This window comes from Protomyctophum parallelum (genome assembly GCF_964188405.1).
Source record: "Protomyctophum parallelum genome assembly, chromosome: 15".
NCBI classification, from domain to species: Eukaryota; Metazoa; Chordata; class Actinopteri; order Myctophiformes; family Myctophidae; genus Protomyctophum; species Protomyctophum parallelum.
Window position 1 is genome coordinate 3,265,627 of NC_139710.1, and position 19,806 is coordinate 3,285,432.

At 42.9% G+C, this 19,806-nt stretch overlaps 1 protein-coding gene across 1 annotated transcript in view; it reads left to right on the forward strand.

Annotated features, from left to right (window-relative positions):
• The first annotated feature begins 9,997 nt into the window (after positions 1–9,997).
• The window catches only part of abca2 (ATP-binding cassette, sub-family A (ABC1), member 2), a 115,768-nt gene continuing 105,959 nt past the window's right edge, over positions 9,998–19,806 (forward strand). The window contains exon 1 of the mRNA XM_083784568.1: positions 9,998–10,408. Coding sequence (XP_083640694.1) covers positions 10,343–10,408 — 66 coding nt within the window. The 5' untranslated portion in view covers positions 9,998–10,342. The remainder of the gene's footprint in view (positions 10,409–19,806) is intronic.

Sequence of the window (19,806 nt, forward strand, 5' to 3'; positions counted from 1 at the left end):
GAATCTGAATGAGATTTCAAGTTGATCTAGTTCCCAGTTCGTTTTGAGTTGTGATGGCTGCTTTTATAACCTATGATTTGATTACGATTACAAAATGTCATGGCTAGAATGGCTCACTGTAGTAGGCATATGCTCCATGACTGGGGAACTTTATGCCGACAAACGGAGGACCAAGTTCGAACCCCGTCAGAAATAAAAACGTTCATTTATTTACGGTATGTATTTATTCTTTCATCGATGCGTTTATATTGACGCATTACATGGGCTGCATAGTTAATGTATGTGACACACATGTTTACTCATAGTTGCATTTATAAAACGAATTGTTGTACATAGACAGTCACAGGAAGAATGCGAGTGTCTTCCTGTTTCTCAACAACAATCACAACAACAAAATACAGGGCTAAAGGGTGTGCAACGCCACAACGCAATGTGAGTGTCCTTCCGTCTCCCCGACGCTTCTTATTCCAAACGAGAATCAGATCGGTATGTACTATGTTTTGATAAGTTGGCATTGACGAGGACAGCTACGCAGTGTAGGGTCCGTGTAGGACCACAATGGAACATCAGCCGTTACTAGGACGACGGAGACGCGATTTCAAGTTGATCTGCTTTCACGTTAATCTTTGTCACCGGCTACGTCCCTGCCTCTGATCTGCTCTGTCATAGCTATAGCGCCACTAGCTAGCCAGATAGGCGGTACAATGAGGTGTCAATAAACAAGGAAGGAAGAGAAGAATCAAAGCGACCAAATCGGTCAAACAAAGATTAAAAATACTTAACGGCTTCCGCGCCACAGGAGATATTCGCAGCGGCATGTATGGGTACTTATACTTCACATATTCAGAAACGCTCACACGAAAAAATGTCGTCAAAGAGCGCAGACAGGCGCTAAACATGTTGTTTATGTTTTATGAATGGCCGCGTACCAGGTGGCATGGTAGTGATGCAACAGGACCCAATGCACTGGGTCGAACAAATGTCAGAAACTTCAGTAGCATTGGGTTCTGCTTGGAGGGCTAAGTCCTCCTATGAGACACAGACAGAGTAGAAAAAAATTGCATTTTTTTTAATGATTATTAGTGAGGACCTATTGTATGAAGATAGGTTGAAAAGTGGTGAAGTGGTCCTTTAAACCTTTAGCTTTGTTTGAAATGATTCTGTTTGGGGAACTTGATCTGTGAATGAATGCCACTGAGGAGTTATGTTTTATAACAAGAGTCAAGGTAACTGTTTCAATATGGCTCATAGTGTCTTTTTCACAATGGCTTTCAAACTCTTGCATTTCAAGATCTCCCCTTAACTCTGTAGCTGTAAGGGTCCATTTGTACACTGGGAGCTGTAAGGGTCCATTTGTACACTGAGAGCTGTAAGGTTCCATTTGTACACTGAGAGCTGTATGGTTCCATTTGTACACAGAGCTGTAAGGGTCCATTTGGTTCCATTTGTACACTGAGAGCTGTAAGGGTCCATTTGGTTCCATTTGTACACTGAGAGCTGTAAGGGTCCATTTGGTTCCATTTGTACTCTGAGAGCTGTAAGGGTCCATTTGGTTCCATTTGTACTCTGAGAGCTGTAAGGGTCCATTTGGTTCCATTTGTACTCTGAGAGCTGTAAGGGTCCATTTGGTTCCATTTGTACACTGAGAGCTGTAAGGGTCCATTTGGTTAAACATGTTACACTCAGAGTTACAGACCTCAGCCTGTCAGGGTAAAATTGGTATTGTCACAAACTCACAATACAATGTTGGGCTTAAACTGAAGGGAAGGGAAAACATATTTCAAAAGTTGGGGGAAAATGTATATATTAAAGTAAGCTTGGGGAGGGATGTTAAGTTGTAAAATGTGGGTTGTGGGTGCTGACAAGGCTATACAGCCTAATGTGATGTAGGCCTACATAACACTAATGACACTTCTCTTTTCTCTTATGTAATTCCAGAATATGAAGAAGAGTCACTGCACCAAGCCCTGGACCCTGAGACGAGCCATGTCCGTGGGCCCCACAGCCCCACCAATTTAGGCTTTCCGAGGACCCCCACCCTGGAGTGTTCCAGTCCGATGCCCCCCTCCCTGCACAAGACATTGAGGTAGGAACTGTATGCTAGCTGCTGCTGCTGGTGAAGAGCTGCTTGCTGCACAGTGTGAAATCTAGTTTATTGTCCTTTGCTGTCGCTTGTGTGGTTGTGCAGGGTACTGATGGTGTTGCTCTCGTTTGCGTTCCGGCTTCCTGCGGTTGCGTCGCGTCGGGCTGCCTGCTGTTGCGCTCGTTTGCGTTGCGTCTTTTGCGTCGACTGCCACGATTTCGTCCGGTTCCGTCATTTCACCTAACTTGTGGACACCGCCTGTCATTTGCAGAAGAACGTGATGGTTCACGGTAAGTATCTGGTTTTGTATTATTTGCTGCTGGTAGGGCTGGTATAGGGTAGGGCTCCTAGGGTAGGTTTTTGCGTTGCATCGCAAACTAAGCACTTTGGCACAGGCATGGCGCTCCTGGTTTACTGGGATGGGGTTCGATTCCCTGCTGCGCCCTGCTGATTACATTTAATCTGTTAAACAGGCATCCTTTAGCACAATAGAGCTTTAACCTGACTGTATCAACTGTATCCCTGCCCATTTGGGCCTCGGGGCCCCTACAGTTTGGGGCTCGGGCCCCTACAGTTTGGGGCTCGGGCCCCTACAGTTTTGGGGCTCGGGCCCCTACAGTTTTGGTGCTCTGGGCCCCTACAGTTTTGGGGCTTGGGCCCCTGCCCTTTGCCTCAAAGTGATCTGTGGCCCTTAATCAAAATTATATATTTTAATGTTTAAATGGGGGTGGAGAAAGTATAGTGGAGGATATTAAGTCAATATATTATGAGAATCGTTCACTTTATGGTACAAGCACCAAGATTGGCACACGAGTGCTTCGGAACCTACTCTCTCAGAAAAGTACGTTGTCCACTTGAAAAAACAAAATGGCCACCATTTTTCAAGATGGCCGCCAAATGAAAAAGGCCTTTTGTGGCGGTTCTGGACAACCGTGGGTCCGACCGACTCGAGACCGGGCACTGCACTCCCTGTGGGTGTGTGGAACGTGTGTGTCGAATTTGAAGTCTGTGGGGTGAACGGTTCTCGAGTGACTTGGATTACAGACGTACACACACACAGAATTTGTGCAATTAGCAGATCATTGGAACGGTTGTTCGCTTGGTGATGCAAGCGTGACATTTGCCGTGAACATTCCTTTGGTCAACTCTTTAACTTTTTAAACCGAGCCATCCAAAAATCCAATATGGCGGTGATATTTCAAGATGGCCACCAAAATTAGCACTTTACTGTACTGTACTGTACCGTACTGTACTGTATCATACTGTACCGTACTGTACCTTACTGTATGGTATCATACTGTACCATACTGTACTGTACCGTACCGTACCGTACCGTACTGTACTGTACTGTACCGTACTGTACCTTACTGTATGGTATCATACTGTACTGTACTGTTCTGTACTGTACGGCATCATACTGTACTGTACCATACTTTATGGTATCATACTGTACCATGCCGTACCATACTGTACTTTACCATACTGTACTGTAACATACTGTAGTGTACTGTACAGTACCGTGTGTGTGTGTGTGTGTGTGTGTGCACGCGCAGGGAAAAGGGGAGGGGTCGGTTAATGTGGAAATTGTAATGTAATTGAATGTAAGTGAAATGTTGTGCAATAACAGTATGTCATACAAAAGCAATATTTGTACAGTAAATATGACATGGATGCAATGTAGTGCAGATGGATTTCTTTTGCATGCATCATTTTTTGTGCATAGAGAGATGTGTGCTAACGGAGTGATTTGGTAGGAGAAGTCGGACGGATAAACGGACATATTGCTTTGCATCCCCTATAGTAGTAGGATCTAGGATGAGCATCAAAACTATATATTTTAAATACTTTTCATTAGCACATGCTTGAATTTTACATTCCATAGGGCTGGACCACACATGGACCCCATTTGGTTTTGTTTTCTGCATCTTCCTCTGTGACCTGCCACCTTCATGTCATCTCTCACAGCATCCTTAAACCTTGTCTTTGGCCATCCTCTTACCTGGCAGCTACATCTTCAGCATCCTTCTCCCAATGTACCCTCATCCCTCCTTTTCACATGTCTAAACCATCTTAACCTCACCTCTCTTGCTTTATCCCCAAACCTTCTAACCTGGGCTGATCCTCTAATTCAGTAATTTCTGATAATGTCCTTCCTTTTCACTCCTAATGCATCCTTAATTCTGCCACCTCCAGCTGTGCCTCCTTTTCATCAGTGCCACCGTTTCCAACCGTACGGCATGGCTGGTCTCACTACCATCGTATACATCTCCCCTCTCACTGGTAGCCTTCTGTCACAAATAACTCCTGACACATACTATGTCCCATATTCTCAATACATTGGCTTCTCTTGCTAGAACATTTCCATCTCTATACTCACCTTAACCTGTTACACTACTGTCTACTGTCTGGTCAATTGGTACAAATAATTTTCTCCCTCCCTCACCATCTCTCTTTGCACTTACTGTACATCTCATATAGCCCTGACCACTTCTTAGCCCACACCACCTGACATCACATCTCTCTCTTCTTACCCATCATCTAAAAAAAAACCCAATGGGCATTGCCCATAGAGCACCGAAGTCTGATGTCACTTTCAGTAGAGGGCGTCAGTCCCCAGGTTCATGTATTTGTTTAGTTTAATTGAAATCCCCATTGAGGCGATTTTAGATCGCCTCATATAACAACTGTGTTTGAAAAATAAACATGTCATCCCGGCTGCTTCACTCATATGGATATGAAGAATCAAGTGACTGAGAGAAACGCTAATTTTGTCTGCTGCTGAACGTACTTTTCTGAGAGAGTAGGTTCTGAAGCACTTGTGTACCAAATGTGGTGCTTGTACCATAAAGTGAACGATCGTTTCAGTAATATCCTCCACTAGTACTAGACTATAGTCTCAGACCCGTCTGCAGTGAGTGGTGCTGTACTGTACCTGTACTGTACAAGCCCTCCTCCCTGGCCTGTGTGTGTGTCTGTGTCTGTGTGTTAGGCTGTACAACAGTGACACTTGGTGGTGAACAAATGCTATAACGCTGTGTTCGTGCTCGGACAGACCCTGGGACACAGCCACACACATAGCTGTCTATAAGAGTGGTTGCACCACTCAAAACCCTCATCACATACATTTACACAATATCTCTGGACAATGTGGTGGGCGTATAGAGATGTTCCTGAAACACATGTTACAGTTTTAGACTACACAAAGATAGGTTAAAGTTATAAACTGCACGGTGTTATTATGGGTTAAAGTTAGGAGAGGCAGTTGAGGAGGCGTAGCAATGAAAACAAGTAAGACGCGCAAACGCGGGAAGCGAACGCAGCTCGTAAATGGCAATAACAATTAGAATAAATTACATACTTTTTTAAGGTTTTCTTTTTAAACTTCACTTTTTTGTGTTTTTTTAAGATTTTATTTTTAAGTTAAGTTTTTTGAAGTTTAAGTGTTTTTAAAGTATTTTTTTGAAGTTAAGTTTTTTTGTGTTTTTTTAAGTTTTTAAGATTTTATTTTGAAGTTAAGTTTTTTGAAGTTAAGTGTTTTTAAAGTTTTTTTGAAGTTAAGTTTTTTCTTTTTCATTTTAAGTTAAGTTGTGTGTGTGTGTGTGTGTGAGTGCGTGCGTGTGTGTGTTTTGTGTGATACAGCTGCGCCCTCTGGTGGCGGGCGGGTGGTGTAACAGCGGGACACACACAGACATTCAGCCCTTGCTGTCATAGTTAGTGCTCCACTGCATTCGCAATCACTGCATTCGCAATCACTGCGTTCGCAATAACAACTCTGTTGGGGATGTACTGTAACTGTAGATGGCAGGACAGTGAAGGGTCAATGGCTGAGCGGTAGAGTGGCCGGATGGTAACCGCAAGGTCGCCAGTTCGATCCCTGTGGGCTCCCCCAGAGTTGGTGTCCTTGAGCAAGACTCTGAACCCCTGATTGCTCCCGATGTGCAGGTTGGTGCCTTGCATGGTTTCCTCCACCATCGGTGTGTGTGTGAATGGGTGAATGTAATGCACAATGTAATGCACAATCTATGTAAAGGTGTGTGAATGTGTGTGAATTTAATGCACAATCTATGTAAAGCACCTTGGATAAAGGCGCTATATAAATGTACCATATACCAATAGACAGCAGTTATGGTTGATGAATACATGGATTAAAGCAAAAATAAAAATCTGAAAAATGTTGCTTGTCCTATATATGTAATTTGTGAAACAGCGTGAAAGGAGGCGTCAACGAATGCGGTCATGACATTTCTGAGATCATCTGGAAGACTGAAATAAAATAACCGAAAATAGGCTGTTTTGTAATCTCTAATTGGACCCTTGTCTGGTTCTGACAGACAGGTATAGTGTGTGCAGGCTGGGTGGTGTGTTGTTCTGACAGACTGGTAGAGTGTGTGTGTGTGCCTAACAATACTAGGGATAACATAGCCTAGGCCTACAAAGTATAGTGTCATTGCTGAACCCTGGTATCTGGAGTGATGTTGCTGCTATGGGCCCCGTAGCGGTAGCCTATAGTATAATGGATTTCTTAGCCCCCTCCTAGTCTACTTGCTAGCCCATAGATCCAAGGTTTTATGTTATAAATGTTGAGTATGGGTCCCCAGCATGGAGAAACTTCCGGGTGCTACCTTGCATATGTTGAGCAATTTTCATAATTGGCATAATATGTGACCATACCATTAATAACCTATAGTAGGCAAAGAATGCTTTGTTAGAGTGTGTGTGTGTGTGTGTGTGTGTGTGTGTGTGTGTGTGTGTGTGTGTGTGTTCTACTGGTAGCACAGGCATGCATATAAACATCACTCTTTAGTCCCCATTTCCCAGTAGAAAAAAAAAAAAAAATCTAAGAAAACACCCAACTTGAAGGTTTATTTTTCACAAGGTCACAATGTTAATTTAACACAGATAAAAGCCTTTTATTATTTTATCTGTGCGAAACTCCTATTTTAACATTGTAACCACCATACATGAATGGCATGTTCTGAAATGTCTCATGCCCGATGTGTTTGCCCTGAAAAAGGCTATTTGGCTACTTGACCTTATACAGAGGTCATATATATACCCTGCTTTAGCCTAATAAAGCTTGTATAACCTTTTGAAGAATACTTTCATTGTCTCCACCAGGCCGAAGGTAACCTGACGCTGCCAGATCCAAGAAGCTTGCTACACAAATTTGTTTCACAGCTTATTGGGATCTGGGATCGCGGAAGCAAATTCTATGACGGGGCTGTTCCTTTTTTTCAAGATACTTGGTAGATGATTGGATGGGACCGTCTGTCTATCACTGTGTGGGTGTGCAAACACAACCAATCATATTGACGTGTCTATATAGCTTCACATCCGGTTTCGTACATATCCCGCCCTTAGCTCACGCTGATTGGTTCGGTACGGAACGGATTGGTGTCAGCTCAACTCCCTGAGAGATCCCAGATGAAGGCTGTGTTGGGGAACATGGTTACCCAATACCGCCCCCATCTGGCAGCGTCAGGTTAGGCCGAAGGCATGGGGAGAGAGAGTATGTTTTGCACTCCGTCCGTGTGTGTGTCTGTCCGTCCGTCCGTTTGTGTCGATGCCAAATGTTGCACACACACTCCCTAGATGCCAACGATGAACCTCTGCCCCAAACTTTCCAGAAGGGCCTGTTAGTGCTGTCGACTTTTGTAAAAAGTCGGATCTGTCCGATATTTCATATTCCATCCTAATTGGCTAACATTGGCTTTCAAAGTTTGCAGGATTGGCCCGTTTTGAACAAAAAGCCTCAAATCATGAACGCAGTGTGCAATTTACGTGAAATCTTTCACAGACTTTCCTACTAGGCTGAGGAATATATCCACCCTTTTCACATTGGCCTGTTATAGCACCACCTACAGGTGGATTTTAGCAAAACACATTTTTGGAACAAAATACCTCAAATAATCCAAATGCCATCCAAGGCATAAGAAGAAATGGCACCCTTTTCACATTGGCCTATTATAGCGCCACCAGGAGGCTACAACCCGACCTGCCCTGGTGGAGACCTGTGCCCTGAGGGGCACTTTATCTAGTTTACAATGCTTTCCTCCTTTCTGAACCTATGACTTTGATAATTATATTTTCCCCACAAATTTATTTGGGTTCCACAGTGTAGGAACAGATCATGCCGGGCCGGCTACTTTATAGACAGTGTACAATAGGTGTGCATCATTGTTTATTCCCCACTTGATCATCAGTGATCTATTCTAAACTAGAAAAAGTGCCCTTCTGGGCACAGGTCTCCACCAGGATAGGAATGTAGGACATTGCAGCTTGCCTTCATCTGGTGGTTGGATAAAAGGGCAACAAAAGTAAATTAGAGGTAAAAACACTTTTCGGCCAGTTATAGCGCCACCTTGAGGCTGAGTTGAAATTGTTCATGTGGCATTTCTTCCTCGGCCTAGTGGGAATGTGCGTGCACAATTTCACGGAAATCACGCGATGTGTTCATGATTTGCAGCATTTTGTTTGAAACTGAGCACTCCTGTGAACTTTGGAAGCCAATCTTAACCAATCAGGATGGAGTCTGAGAAATCTGAAAGACCCGTTTCGTTGAATGGCTCTAGAGAGACTGTGTACCAATTTGCAAAACTTGTTTTGCACAAAGCGGCCTCCTGGTGGCGCTATAACAGGCCGTTCTGGACATTTTGGGGCAGAGGTTCATCGTTGGCATCCAGGGAGTGTGTGTGCAAAATTTGACATCGACCGGGTTAACGGTGCCGGAGATTAGCTGCTCACGGACACACACACGGACGGACACACGGACGGACACACGGACGGACGGATGGAGTGCAAACTAGAAAAAGTGCCCTTCTGGGCACAGGTCTCCACCAGGATAGGAATGTAGGACATTGCAGCTTGCCTTCATCTGGTGGTTGGATAAAAGGGCAACAAAAGTAAACAAAGTTATCCAAAGATCCGTGCAGTTAGAGGTAAAAACACTTTTCGGCCAGTTATAGCGCCACCTTGAGGCTGAGTTGAAATATTGTTCATGTGGCATTTCTTCCTCGGCCTAGTGGGAATGTGCGTGCACAATTTCACGGAAATCACGCGATGTGTTCATGATTTGCAGCATTTTGTTTGAAACTGAGCACTCCTGTGAACTTTGGAAGCCAATCTTAACCAATCAGGATGGAGTCTGAGAAATCTTAAAGACCCGTTTTGTTGAATGGCTCTAGAGAGACTGTGTACCAATTTGCGCGATGTTTGGACAAAATCTGTAGGTGTACTGTACAAAAACTTGTTTTGCACAAAGCGGCCTCCTGGTGGCGCTATAACAGGCCGTTCTGGAAATTTTGGAGCAGAGGTTCATCGTTGGCATCCAGGGAGTGTGTGTGCAAAATTTGGCATCGACTGGGTTAACGGTGCCGGAGATTAGCTGCTCACACACACACACAGACGGACGGACACACGGACGGACGGAGTGCAAAACATACTCTCCCCCCATGCCTTCGGCCTGGTGGAGACAATTACATTATTACACCTGTCAGGACAGTGCAGTATCCAGTAGTAGGAAGAACCATGCTGGATGGATGGAGCAGGCAGCCATAGACATATCTATAGGCGTAGCAGCTGTCAAATTGTCACAGCTGCACCACTGGACAAACACAAGTGGGCTGTCTTTCCCTAATAAAATAATTGACCCCGCCAAATCATAGAAGGAAAAATAAAAAGTTATCTCTATCGAATGATAGAGAGAACCATAGGGCAGTGGCGGGGCACACATAGACACAATGCTCGGATAGCCGTTGTGAAGCCGCTGCATATACTTTCGGTTTTATTTTGAAATCCGAAATAGGAAAACCTATTTTTCTGTTTTCTGCTAACTTGACACACACGGGTAAAGTGGTTCTTGTACTGTTAGCAGCAGCAGCAGCAGCACCACAACAACCACACTGGACTCACAGCCTCACTGACTCTCGGAATCCGTCTTCAAGGGATGCTGTCGTGTCTCAATGCTGAGGCAGGCAGGCAGCTGAGCAACGCTTCATGCAGAAATACATACTCACTCTACGAGACTACGACTGCATGGTTGCTACCACCAGTGGCATTCGTCATCCTGACTCTGTGAGAGACAACAGAACTTAGTAAAAAACGCCTGCATTATTTTAAGACGTACCCTATACGTAAAACGACGGAATGCCTCGGATTTTGATACAAATTCAGTTAAATTCTAGTTCGGTCATATGCTACCGCCGCCGGTATCACAATTCAGAAGCTAGTAAATAGGGTAAAACGCAAGTCTGAGGAAAAATGGGATTCTTGCACCAGCTTCAGCTTCTGCTCTGGAAGAACATCTCTCTGAAGCGGAGGGGACCGGTAAGATAACATTTATGTCATCTTTGTGAATAAGAATAACATGATGTGCTGTTTCGTTTTGCGGGCCTCAGTTTTGGACTCTGGTAAAAAAACAATACATATTGCATTCAAGCATCGCTGTTTGACGGGGCGTCGGTCCCGCAGGTTCCGTGTAGAACTGGGGCTGCTGCATTGCCTATGCTATAGGCTGATGATGATGGAGGCGTTTCTTTCAGCACATAATCTCTTTATATGCAACACCTGGCAATAATGATAATGTCACATACTGTATAAGGATTTTTCAATTGGGGTTATGAGGTGTTTGAAGTCGGAAGGTGATGCGAACTCGCTGTCAAACAGGTTGTTTCTATAAACAGCTCTATAGTCTTCGCCCACCATCCTTGTTTAGATACAGACTTAGTAGGCTTAATAGGCTCAATTCTCACGGTATGGGATTTTTTTTTATCAATCTTTTCTTTATCTGAACACTAATATAACCATACAATCTATGGTTATATAGGCCTATTTTGGTGGTTTAAAAACATCACTGTAATAAATAATGCTTATTTCATCACGTATAGCAGTAGGCTATACATTACACTTTGATACATTTAAAGTAATTCACAATAACACCCAAAACATATGAAACTAATGGTGTCAGTGGTTTTCAAACATTTTCATGTCAAGGATCCCTATTCCCCACATTGATTGATACATTACATAGGCCTGGGCCCCTCCCATTTGAAAAATTGTGTACCAGCAAAGGCAGTAGTCTATTTAGCCTATTGTATTAGGTGGGGAGGTTAAAAAAACATCTGTTCTCCCCATTTTCTACAGTCTATGGTTCTCTCCCAAGGTCCCCCCCCCCCCTCCCGGCCCTGGGGTCCCTGGACCCCACTTTGACACTTTAAAGACCCAGAGTGGACAGTGGTGTAAGGTGTATAGTTATCACTTTAAAGACCCAGAGTGGACAGTGGTGTAAGGTGTATAGTTATCACTTTAAAGACCCAGAGTGGACAGTGGTGTAAGGTGTATAGTTATCAGCTATTATCTTCAGACCAAACAAGCAGCCAGAGTATTCTAGTCTTGCTGCTGTGCAGTGTGCACAGGAATAAGGTTGGAGAGTTTCATTCTCAAATATTTTTAGCTAAGAATAACAAAAACGTGAAATAAAATTAAAGCCTGTTATGAGAAGCCCCAAATATATAATGTTTTACGAATGGACTGATCTATATATCTCAAATATGCATTTGAGATTATTGCAATGGAATGATAAGTGCATTAAAAATATTATTATTCCAAAATGGAAACTAGAGATTGATTGTAAGGGAATAGAAGCCAACATCATGGAATATAGCTATAGGAGGCTGAAATCCCATCCACATTTAATTTACAAATGTGCTTACTCACCCTTTAAAGTCTAAAACCAGTTGTTCGTTTCTAGACCATTTCAGTTCAATGACTGCATAATGTTTTATCAGTGTTTAGTACCATGCTCTAGTCTACCATAGGAGTTACATAAAGAATGGAGCCTAAATCTCAGTATTAGCATATTCCTCTATGCATTGAGCTATACAGGGGAATTGAACCACTATATAAATGAGTTACGTCCTCAATACATAATTGAAAGCACACCCAGTTTTGCCATAATGTGGAGTTGAAAAAGAGTGAAAGAAGCTGTTATTTGATAATGATGATATGCCACATTCAATCATTCATTCATCCATCTGTCCATTCATCCATTGACTGGTTGGTTGGTTGATTGATTGATTCATGCATAATGCATTAATTCATTCATTAATTAATTCATTCAAAGGGAAAGACAGACATATAATGACAGGCAGATAGACAATGACACAGAAGGACAGATAGACAGACAGACAGACAGACAGACAGACAGAGTTCTTGACAGATAGACTAACAGACAGTGTAGTGATGACCTCCGCAATATGGCTTTGCCTCTTGCATAATGTGAAGCTTTTAATCCCCATGCGCGCTATTATTAGCGATCAAACGCCTGGTAGCCTGTTTACTTAAGTGCTGCACTTGCTCTTTTTTAAGGCTAGGCTTGATTTGTCCTGGAATCGCTTGATTCTTATCACCACTTGATGCCTTTGCCAGGGTCTCTCTGGTGTGTTTGGCGAGGGAGGGAGGTTTGGGAGGGCTATTTTTAGCCTCTGTACCTTCAGAGATCACACTCAGAGGAGACGGCAGCACTGTGCTGGGGTGCCTCTCTAATAATAATAGTAACAGCCACGTCATCCTGCATATAGCCTATAGGTTTATCAACCACAGAGCACAGAACACGTCTGGCCTTGTTCAAATTGGCCAGTCAATTGATGGGTTAAGGAGATTCGCTGATTCTGCAGTTGTATAGAGGGATAACATCAGGGCTGATGTTGAAGAAATGTGATCATTTGTTCTTCTCCGTGAGTCAGGCTAGATATCCAAAGCTTGCACCTGATATTATTATTATTATTGTATAAATAAACATTGTTACTATATTGATGCACTTGAATATTGCAATAATAGCCTATGTTTTTGTGTTACTGTATCAATTCTCAAAATCACTAATAATTAATTAAAAAGATTGTATAAAAAGTAGTGTGATGATGTTGAATGTTACAGGGACTCTGATAACTTTGATTGCATAAAATAAGTTGGCTCAAATATGTTGTGCACATCTTTGTGTGTTTGTGTGTATGAGCCGGTTAGCTGAGCACGGAATGTGATGTATGATGATGTATGATGATAAGAGCGCCCCTCTTCACACGGGTGTGATTTTCTTCTTCTTGATGTTCATTCATTCTTTTGCTCAGAATAGGGGTGGGCGATATGGAAAAAAGAAAAATATAAATGTATTTCAAGCACAAGCAATATTCACGATACATGACATTATCATGATATATGAGGTTTTTAGGGTTATTGTTCAAGTTACTTAACAATACAACCACCTACTGTACAAGGTAACAGAAACCAAAAGAAAAAGGAGTAACAGAACATTTAGACCAAAATACTTATTCATTTTGGCTAACGAAACTACAAAAGTATAAATTAAGGTATAGAACTGCTAATCATAGAATGCACATTCACTGTATCACAATATACGATATCTCTGAAAAGGCATATCGTAGAGACATTGTATCACAATACGATATTAGCACCATATCGTCCACCCCTAGCTTAGATTGCACAAAAACTAGTGCTATGATATTGGATGTTAGGGACTGTGATTCATTCAAAGGCAGATCCCACTGTTGTGGTAAAAAGTAACATTTCTTTACTCAGATTATATGCATAACGCTGGTGTGTTCTTCTATGTTTTTCTAAAATTCAAATTTTCTTTAATTGTAATATATCGCCTTGATTAGACTCACTCTGCCTGTCACAAAGTTGTATCGTATCGTATCGTATTTCTCAGGCAAGTAGCAGCAGCTAGTGTCTGACCTAGATTGCTGTTCCCAGCCTGAGTTTGTCTGAATGATTGCCTTACACTGGGCTGGACTAAACCCACACCACAGCCTGGCTATCTATGGAGACGAATGCAAGCTGGATAAAGAGAGATAGATATATATTATATATATATGAAATAAATCAACAATGGAGAAGAGAGGGACCCGTTGGAAGGAAAAGGAAGTAGAGAAGGTGGAGAAATAGAGTGGAGTGGACTTGCTGACTGAGTCTGCAAATCCATTGCAATAAAAAAAGTATGAACAAATGAATTAAACATGCTACCTGTCTAACAGAGCGTAGCGTAGCGCTGTGCTAGCTGACACCATGGTCTTCTTGACCCTCTTGGACAGTTGACAACTGGATGTCATCCAGGCAATGATGTCACTGTAAAGGGACAGGACAGGTTCAAAGGTGATTGGGAAAGCTCACTCCCTCCGGAGGGCGGAGGCTAATTTAAAAACACATATCCACAATTATTTAATTGTGCATTAAATCAGCAAGTGATCCAATTCAAGTACATTTGTGAAAGCGACTAGTAGGCTAATGTTAATACAGAGTTTCAAGTTAACTAAACTTGTGTGATGTATTACTTGACAGAGAAAAAAGCCAGGAGGTATACATAAGAAAGAAACTAGTCTCAAACACTGCAACAAGATACAATGATTTGTACCCAATACCCAGGCTTGCTTTGTTTAACCACTTTAGTGACAGCGTCCTGTTTTTTATTTAATTATTGTCATGTGACTGCTTAAACCATGGTGTGATCTTAGAGTCAGCTGGAGGCTAAAATGCCCATACCGGTGGTTCAGTCAGGACAACAAACTCATGAATGGATATTTATTGAATATAAAATATGGTTTGGCGATGAATTGGATCTGCTTTTATGTAGTCCGAGAAAGCGTATCAGTCCCAACCATAGGAACTCTGAATCTCCCGTACATAAACAGCAGCATGACAGCAGTGGTGAGAGCAGCAGCGTGACAGCAGTGGTGAGTGCAGCAGCGTGACAGCAGTGGTGAGTGCAGCAGCATGACAGCAGTGGTGAGAGCAGCAGCGTGACAGCAGTGGTGAGTGCAGCAGCGTGACAGCAGTGGTGAGTGCAGCAGCGTGACAGCAGTGGTGAGAGCAGCAGCGTGACAGCAGTGGTGAGTGCAGCAGCGTGACAGCAGTGGTGAGTGCAGCAGCGTGACAGCAGTGGTGAGTGCAGCAGCGTGACAGCAGTGGTGAGTGCAGCAGCGTGACAGCAGTGGTGAGAGCAGCAGCGTGACAGCAGTGGTGAGTGCAGCACCATGAGAGCAGTGGTGAGAGCAGCACCATGAGAGCAGTGGTGAGTGCAGCACCATGAGAGCAGTGGTGAGTGCAGCACCATGAGAGCAGTGGTGAGAGCAGCAGCGTGACAGCAGTGGTGAGTGCAGCAGCGTGACAGCAGTGGTGAGAGCAGCAGCGTGACAGCAGTGGTGAGTGCAGCAGCGTGACAGCAGTGGTGAGTGCAGCAGCGTGACAGCAGTGGTGAGTGCAGCAGCGTGACAGCAGTGGTGAGTGCAGCAGCGTGACAGCAGTGGTGAGAGCAGCAGCGTGACAGCAGTGGTGAGTGCAGCACCATGAGAGCAGTGGTGAGAGCAGCACCATGAGAGCAGTGGTGAGTGCAGCACCATGAGAGCAGTGGTGAGTGCAGCACCATGAGAGCAGTGGTGAGAGCAGCAGCATGAGAGCAGTGGTGAGTGCAGCACCATGAGAGCAGTGGTGAGTGCAGCACCATGAGAGCAGTGGTGAGAGCAGCAGCATGAGAGCAGTGGTGAGTGCAGCACCATGAGAGCAGTGGTGAGAGCAGCAGCATGAGAGCAGTGGTGAGTGCAGCACCATGAGAGCAGTGGTGAGAGCAGCACCATGAGAGCAGTGGTGAGAGCAGCAGCATGAGAGCAGTGGTGAGAGCAGCACCATGAGAGCAGTGGTGAGAGCAGCACCATGAGAGCAGTGGTGAGTGCAGCAGCATGAGAGCAGTGGTGAGTGCAGCACCATGAGAGCAGTGGTGAGAGCAGCACCATGAGAGCAGTGGTGAGAGCAGCACCATGAGAGCAGTGGTGAGTGCAGCACCATGAGAGCAGTGGTGAGAGCAGCACCATGAGAGCAGCAAAGCAAGTAGGAATGAGCAGTGCAAACCTCCAGATTAAATAGAGCGGTCTGAGAATGAAATGAGTGTGTGATTGGGTGAGTGGATGTGGACGTGGAGTTGAGGCGGCCCAATGGACGGCCACGAGCAACAGCACTGAGTACAGTGCAGTACAGACAGGGTTGGGAAGTAACGGATTACATGTAATCCGTTACTGTAATCAGAGTAAAAATAAACGTAACTGTAACGTCTTAGAGTACATTTTAAAATGTGTAATCTGGATTACAGTAACGGGGGTGTTGTAACGGGGGTTACATGAGGATTACATTCTCCCCTTCCCCTCGTTAATTTTTACAAACAAGTTATAAATTATTATAACACCAAACGGAATGGATTGGAGTTGAGCGCAGCGCGCACCTCTGTGTAAAATCCTCACAGTGGAGGCTGCTGCTGGTCAGGGCGGTGTTGCCAATTTGCGAGAGAAATAAGCAACCAGGTCTATGAAAACAAGCCCAAAAGAAGCGACTATAAAAGGCCACACGAGCACTTCAAAGCTATATATATATCGTCCATTAAACAATGTGCATATTTATTTATGTTGGCTATTTAAAAATAGGCGATCTACAAGCTCACAACCGTTCTACCATTATTTACAAGCAACTTCAGAAAAATAAGCCCAATGTGGCTTATAATAATCAGACCAGGCAACACTGCAGAGATACTAGATAGGAGAGCATAATATGATATATTGGATTGGGGATAAATAATGGGTAGCGCAGTCTTCTCTTTTAGGTCAAATACAATGAGGCTTTTTATTTAAAGAGTAGCCTACGGGGTATAAATATAATTGTATAGGGCTGAGTTCTTTGTAGACTATATAAATGAGTCTTTACTGTATAGTCAATGTTTTAAACTCATGCCATGTCTATCTAAATGAGTGTCAGCCAGGAATGTCAAAAAGAGTTTTTATTTGCCACTTTGACCACACATGGATGGAGTTGTTGGTTGTCAAAGTTGTTGGTTGTCAAAGTTGTTGGTTGTTGTCAATCAAACAATCAAAATGGTTCTGTAGGTCAAGATGCATTTTTCTTATGATCTGTTATAAGTTGACACAATGACTCTACAGTAATGTAACTGTTCAGAGAGGTCAAATTCTTAACAATTAAATGACCTTAACCATATTTCAGTTGTCCTTATCTTAATTTCATAAGCTCAACATTCTTGTCTATCAATGGTAAAACTTGTATTATCTAATTAAATTGAGTTTTACTTAAAAGTAATCCAAAAGTAACTGAAAGTAAATTTTTTAGCAAGTAACTTGTAACTGTAGGGGATTCCTTTTTAAAAGTAACCCTCCCAACCCTGAGTACAGACCTACTCAAGGCAATAATATACTGCATTTATGGGACATATTTTGGTCTATTGTCGTATATTAAAATACCATACAGGAGAGTAAATGTGCACGGCAGACAGGATTCGATGTTGTTTTATTCAGAGAGTACACAGCACAGCAGCAAAGCATAGGTCCGACGGCCTTCGCCGTCGGAGAGAATGACCAAGTTTACATTGAAATCCAACTGCTTTAAACAGAGTTACAATGGCCCCTCCCTGGAAGGTAAAGGCCTTGATCCATTGTTCATCTTCTAGCATGGTAATATCCTTAGGTGTGACCCAGGATCTGAACTTAAACAAAAGGCATGAAAAACAGGCCAACGACACCTTGACTTTAAATCACAAAGACAGGCCTCTGACTCTCTGAGACGAACTGCCTTGCATATTAAGCCAGTCAGCTAGTAATCTTAAGAAACATGAGATATGCAAAGAATGATGGTTCCCAGATACGACACTATCCATCTGAAATATGTCTAAATGATGATGTTATGAGTGCACTTTTTATGTTATCATGGGGTAAAATGTTCAGTCACTAATTATTATGGTGGAGCAATTGTTTAGAGTGCTCCATTTCTCAGGCACCGTGTCAAGTCACTGTGGGGACTGAATTTTCAGTCTACTTTAATGTTATATTATTCGTATGCTTAAAATATTGGACATGCATGTTACAGAATCAGGAGAGCTTACATATACATGTTCATAGAGAGGGAGAGAGGAAGTACAGTATGTGAGAGATAGTGATAGTGATGAAGTGAGGTTCCCAATATGAAGTGATACAGAGGGAGAGACAGTTATGAGAGATGGAGATACAGTAGTGAGTGATGAAGTTATACAGAAGTATATGAGTGATAGAGATAGTGGTGAAGTGATATACAGAGGGAGAGAAGAAGTATATGCATGAGTGATAGAGATGAAGTGATACATAGGGAGAAAGGAAGAGATTCAGGAGATAAGGAAAAGGAGAGGTATATGGTATTAGAAAGCTAGATTGTTATCTGGCTGTCTGTTATCTAGCTGTTTGGTTGGTTGGTTGGTTGGTTGGTTTGTTGGTTGGTTGGTTTGTTGACTAAGTGATGGGTGTTTTATGTGGGTTTGAAAGAGAGGGAAGTTATCAACTGTCTTCATTACGGTACAACCAGAATATACAACAAGACAGGCTATTTGGAAACAAATCTTTGGATAGTGAACACATCGAACAGTTGGGTGGCTTGTTGTCATCTCTAGGACAAACGCGATGTTACAAAGGTACTGTATATCCTGATTCAAATATGCACAACCCGCCCAGCTCCAATGTCAGTGAGATTCCACACAAAATTCTGAACAGATTTCTCTCTCATTTAATGGTCTGTGTAATCTGCAATCTGTCAGGTTGACATTAGTTACTTCTTGACTGTTATTTGCTAAATCAATATTAAAGGAGAATTCCATACTAAAAGGCTTTCTTACCTTTCTTTGTAGTTGTTACGTCCCCACCAAAGAGGTCCAGGTGTTATTTTGTGCAAAAGCTCCTTATTGGGCCCAGGCCGTAGCGTAACGGTCTGGGCACCGGACTGGTAATCCAGTCGCAGTGTGCCGCGGGTTCGACTCCCGGACCCGACACGGCCTTTACTGCATGTCATCCCCCCATCTCTCTTCCGTTTCCTGTCAGCCTACTGTCTGTCCCTTCGAAAATCAATAAAAGGCGTAAGCCGCAAAAAAAAAATCTTAAAAAAAAAAAAAAAACTCCTTATTGGCTATTTCCCCTACCATGAGCCGTAAATGAATTGCATTGAATTGAATGGGAATTGAATGGGGCTATGGGGTGTTGTGCTAATTCGCTTATTTCCATCACTCAAAATTATAATTTCTTTGTATATATCCTCTCTTCATAATGTAAATAATATCCCAAGCGGCACACTTTACTACTTCTTTCGATGGAAATAAGCGAACTAGCATAACACCCCATAGCCCCATTCAATTCCCATTCAATGCAATGCAATTCATTGAGGGCTTATGGTAGGGGAAATAGCCAATAAGGAGTTTTTGCACAAAAAAACACCTGGACCTCTTTGGTGGGGACGTAACAACTACAAAGAAAGGTAAGAAAGATAAGAAAGCATTCTAGCATGGAATTCTCCTTTAATGGCCCTATTAATATTGATTTAGCAAATAACAGTCAAGAAGTGATCCTCATAATGAAGAAAATGAACCGATCTGACGCAATAGTAATTTATTTATGGAACTTTCGGATAGACTGCATCTATGTCACAATTGTCTGAGCCCTATTTCACTACCTTCTGCCTCTTCACATAAACGTGTTTGATGATGAAGCACTCTTTATATGGTTGACTGGTCTCAAGCCCTGCCGATTAGCTACCTGGAAGAGTGGATAATCCCTGCAATAATAAAGAATAAACAAGCAAATACTCACATCTGCCTATTCCATATCATGTGTTAAATACGTAACTACTGTGACTACAATACA